Source organism: Cornus florida, unplaced genomic scaffold (genome assembly GCF_030987335.1).
Source record: "Cornus florida cultivar Cherokee Brave unplaced genomic scaffold, ASM3098733v1 CherokeeBrave_3.0.0_Hap2_Chr11, whole genome shotgun sequence".
NCBI classification, from domain to species: Eukaryota; Viridiplantae; Streptophyta; class Magnoliopsida; order Cornales; family Cornaceae; genus Cornus; species Cornus florida.
This window is the reverse complement of record NW_026775581.1, coordinates 123,764,719-123,768,897: the sequence shown is the minus strand read 5'-3', so window position 1 is coordinate 123,768,897 and position 4,179 is coordinate 123,764,719. Positions and strand designations below refer to the sequence as shown.

The window sequence follows — 4,179 nt, the reverse complement described above, 5'->3', positions numbered from 1 at the left end:
TCACTTGAAATGAACAGTGGGATGATTGAGTTTTGTTGACGAGGTCTATTAGCAATGATATGGGTGAACCGTATTGTAAATTTCTTCCCAAAATACTATAATGTTGGCTTACTGTTACTGATGAGGTTGGTTGACAGTCACAAAATAGAGTCCAATCCAGTGGAGTAAAAGTAGGCTATCGTGGTCATCTTTTTAGGATGGTCCAGAGAATAGAGAATCTTAGTCGTTCATAATAGATCACGATAATGATGATCATGATCTGAAAAGCCGAAAGCCGCTTTTGCAGGGGTCATTAAAGAAAAATATATATATATATATATATTAACGGTCAGGAAATTCAGAAAATCGGCTAGCTGGCTGACCAGAGGTTACCAATTTCAGCCACGTTGCCACATTCTAGCTTCCGTTATAATATAGTAAGTGGAAACACATAAGAAGTTAGAACACAAAATACATACCATCATCAACATTATGCATAGGCATATTATGGTTCACACATACATTACCATGCACCAAACATCAAAACCGGTTTTTTATTTTATTTATATGGTAACAAACGTCGCATGGCATGATGACAGATGATCCGCATGAGAAATACATCATGACATGCGCATGAAGATGTCACTGTAGATGATGGTTTTGGTGATATATATATATATATATATATATATATGTATATGTATATACCTGTGGAGAGATATATGGAAAGTGTAAGTAATGATTAGAAATGGGGTCATGATGGCAACGCCTCCCTTCCGTAGAAATAAATGATTAAGATGAAGAGAGGGTGCAAGACTGCGCAGCCATAGCCGCCATTTCTTCTCCTTCCTTTTTTGTGATGATTACTAATTATTTTTATTATAATTGGTCCTAGAGAGAGAAAGTCTCCCATTTATAGAGTTAAATTTCAAGAATCGTGGTGTAAAGAGAGAGACTGAAAAGGCACCGAATTAAATAAAAAGGGGATTTTGGAGAGAGAGAATCCAGAGAGTTGAAAAATTAAAAAAATAAATAGATAGGGAAAGAGAGAGAGAGAGAGAGTACTGAGGGGGGGAGCCCCAAAAAATCAAGTATTTAAAGGGGCACCATGATAACACTACTTCAATCTCTGCAATGATGAACTACTCACTATCCTAACGATCCTTTTTGGTCTAGTTTCTCAAACTTGGAAAATTTTGATTTCTTTGCTTCAAATACACGTTTTATATCTATTTATATATTATTTGCGGCCGATTTAACCCTTCCATCCTCTTCCTCTGCTATATATATTAAACACCCAGTCTCTGCTCCAAAACTGTCTACCATAGCAAACTAGTTTCAATCGTATATTGCTGTAATAGTTATATATCAATATATATAGAGAGAGAGTGGAAGAAGATGGTGGAGGAGGGTGTGGCAGTGGTGTTGGTTAGAGAGTTTGATCATGAACAGGATAGCAGAGGGGTGGAAGATGTAGAGAGAAGGTGTGAGGTTGGGCCCAGCGGCAAGCTGTCTCTCTTCACTGACCTTTTGGGTGACCCAATTTGCAGGGTCCGACACTCACCGGCCTATCTCATGCTGGTATATATATATATATATATATATATATATAACACTACTCTCTCTTCTTAATAATCGTTCTTTCTTTCTGTATATTATAGATGGTGGGCTATTTGTGTTTTTTCTTCTGCTTAACCACCAATATACTAATATATATATGTATGTATAAATGTTGATACAGGTAGCTGAGTTGGTGGTGGGTAATGGAGATAAAGAGGAGAGAGAAATAGTGGGGATGATAAGAGGTTGCATCAAAACCGTTACGTGTGGCAAGAAGCTCTCCAGAAATGGAAAGAACGGCCACCATCTCACCAAACCCCTCCCTGTCTACACTAAACTCGCCTATATCTTAGGCCTTCGCGTCTCTCCTTCTCATCGGTATTTTATTCTCACCTACATATACATGTATGATATATATATATATATATATACCTACACATAGATATAGTTATATGTATAGCTTTCTCATGGGTATTATTTTACACACACCCAATGATCAAAATTTTACCCAAAATGGATAAATGAGTAGACCCATTCAAAAAGATTTTCTAATTATTCAGCTTTTTAATCATTTACACTATTTTATTCACATAAATTATAATATTGTATATATGCATATATTATATATGTATAGTATATGGATGATAATGGGTTTGCAATGACAATATTGCAGGCGAATGGGAATAGGGTTGAAGCTGGTGTGTCGAATGGAGGAGTGGTTCAGAGAAAATGGTGTCGAGTATTCGTACATAGCCACGGAAAACGACAACCAACCTTCCGTTAATCTCTTCACGGACAAATGTTCTTATTCCAAATTCCGTACACCCTCAATCCTGGTCCAGCCCGTGTTTGCTCACCGAGTCCGAGTCTCCAAACGAGTCGCCGTCATCAAACTCACCCCCTTCGATGCCGAGTTCCTCTACCGACACCGCTTCTCCACCACCGAGTTCTTTCCCCGAGACATTGACTCAATCTTGAACAACAAACTCAACTTGGGTACATTTGTGGCCGTTCCACACGGCACGTACTCGGCCGAGTCATGGCCTGGCTCGGCCAAATTCCTGGCGAACCCGCCCGAGTCGTGGGCTGTACTCAGCGTTTGGAACTGCAAGGACGTGTTCAGTCTCGAGGTCCGGGGCGCGTCGCGAGTGAGGAAGGGTTTTGCGAAGACGACTCGGTTGGTGGACCGGGCCTTGCCGTGGCTGCAATTGCCGTCTGTGCCTGAGGTGTTTAGGCCCTTTGGGCTTCACTTCTTGTATGGGCTTGGCGGCGAAGGCCCATTGTCTGTGAAGCTCGTGAAGGCCCTGTGTGGCTTCGCCCATAACTTGGCGAAAGAGTGCGGTTGTGGGGTGGTGGCGACGGAGGTGTCGAGCAGCGAGCCGCTCAGGTTAGGGATCCCACACTGGAAGATGCTATCGTGCGCGGAGGATCTATGGTGCATCAAGAGACTTGGGGAGGACTACAGTGACGGGTCTGTCGGTGACTGGACAAAGTCACCACCTGGACTGTCAATCTTTGTTGATCCCAGAGAGTTCTAATATCCGATTCCGATATGGATCTGTTTGCCTAAAAAAAAGAATCTAATCCGGAAGTTGATTAAAAAAAGCATAGAAAAGACAAGGAAAAAGTTATATCCCTTTTATGTTTTTCGGGTTTAACTTTTGCTCGATTAGGGTTTAACGATTTTGAGTAGAAGTGGAGAAGATATGGGTTTTTTATTTTATTTTTTTAAATTTCATTTTGGGTGGTGTTATCAAGGGAATATCCCTACTTTTACTTTATTTTTGTAAATGCATATATGGCTTTTTAGATCCTCTTGCAGCCAAACGGAGGCCTTGTTTTTTCCATGTGGGGTTGGGTCATCTTTATTTGTTTTTTATTTTTTTATTTTTATTTTTTTTTCATCAAAGTGTCTCAAAACTGTTCTGATAGGGATTATACATGTTTGTGTGTGTACCACCCGAATATCCCCTGTTAAAAAGTTGTGTTTGTGCGTTGATGCACCTTCATCAGTCACCAAAAAACATGGTCCTCTTGATGATATTGAAGGTAAAATGGCGTGGGATATGATATTAATATCTACCTCTCTCTCTCTCTCTCTATATATATATATAGACACACCAAGTAAAAGCACATATAATGTGGGATATGATATGATTGTTTCAGGGGCTTATATTGGTGGTGCCGACGGATTCTTTTATTGGGATGCTTTGTTACTTTATGTGAATTGGTGGGTCAATGAGATTTGGTTTCTAGCTGCTGTGTGCTTGCAGTATATAATACTCCATTAACTATTATATATATATATATATATATATATATATAGATATAGAGAAGGGTTTATTATTCCGATTCGTGGTCTTTGCCTCATTATTAAAAAGAACCTTTTCGTTTCCCCGGCCTTTGGTGGTTTTAATTTGGACTTTGAAGTAAATGTCTTTTTTTTTCTTTTTTCCCACCGACTTTGAAGTAAATGTTGAATTAGCTGATACTGGTCTCGCTTCATATGAGGCATTTGCTGGACTTTTAAAAAGTTATGTCACGTGAGACAAATTATTGTAAAAGTTACTCCTATATTGTATCATTTATATTAACCACAAATTTCACCAACGCATTTTGGTAAATATAAAAGGTAAAATA

The 4,179-nt window shown here is 39.1% G+C and overlaps 1 protein-coding gene across 1 annotated transcript; it reads left to right on the top strand.

The window, feature by feature from the left end:
- The first annotated feature begins 853 nt into the window (after positions 1-853).
- LOC132286202 (probable N-acetyltransferase HLS1) lies at positions 854-3,498 on the top strand. The gene is made up of 3 exons (XM_059788480.1): positions 854-1,560; positions 1,721-1,917; positions 2,213-3,498. Exons 1-3 carry the CDS (start codon positions 1,378-1,380, stop codon positions 3,075-3,077), a joined length of 1,245 nt encoding a protein of 414 aa, XP_059644463.1. The 5' UTR covers positions 854-1,377; the 3' UTR covers positions 3,078-3,498.
- Positions 3,499-4,179: the final 681 nt, after the last annotated feature.

Coding starts and splice junctions, on each gene's coding strand:
- LOC132286202 (XM_059788480.1), top strand. CDS start 1,378: ATGGTGGAGGAGGGTGTGGCAGTGGTGTTGGTTAGAGAGTTTGATCAT. Junction 1,561..1,720: donor CACCGGCCTATCTCATGCTG/GTATATATATAT, acceptor ATGTTGATACAG/GTAGCTGAGTTGGTGGTGGG. Junction 1,918..2,212: donor CGCGTCTCTCCTTCTCATCG/GTATTTTATTCT, acceptor ACAATATTGCAG/GCGAATGGGAATAGGGTTGA.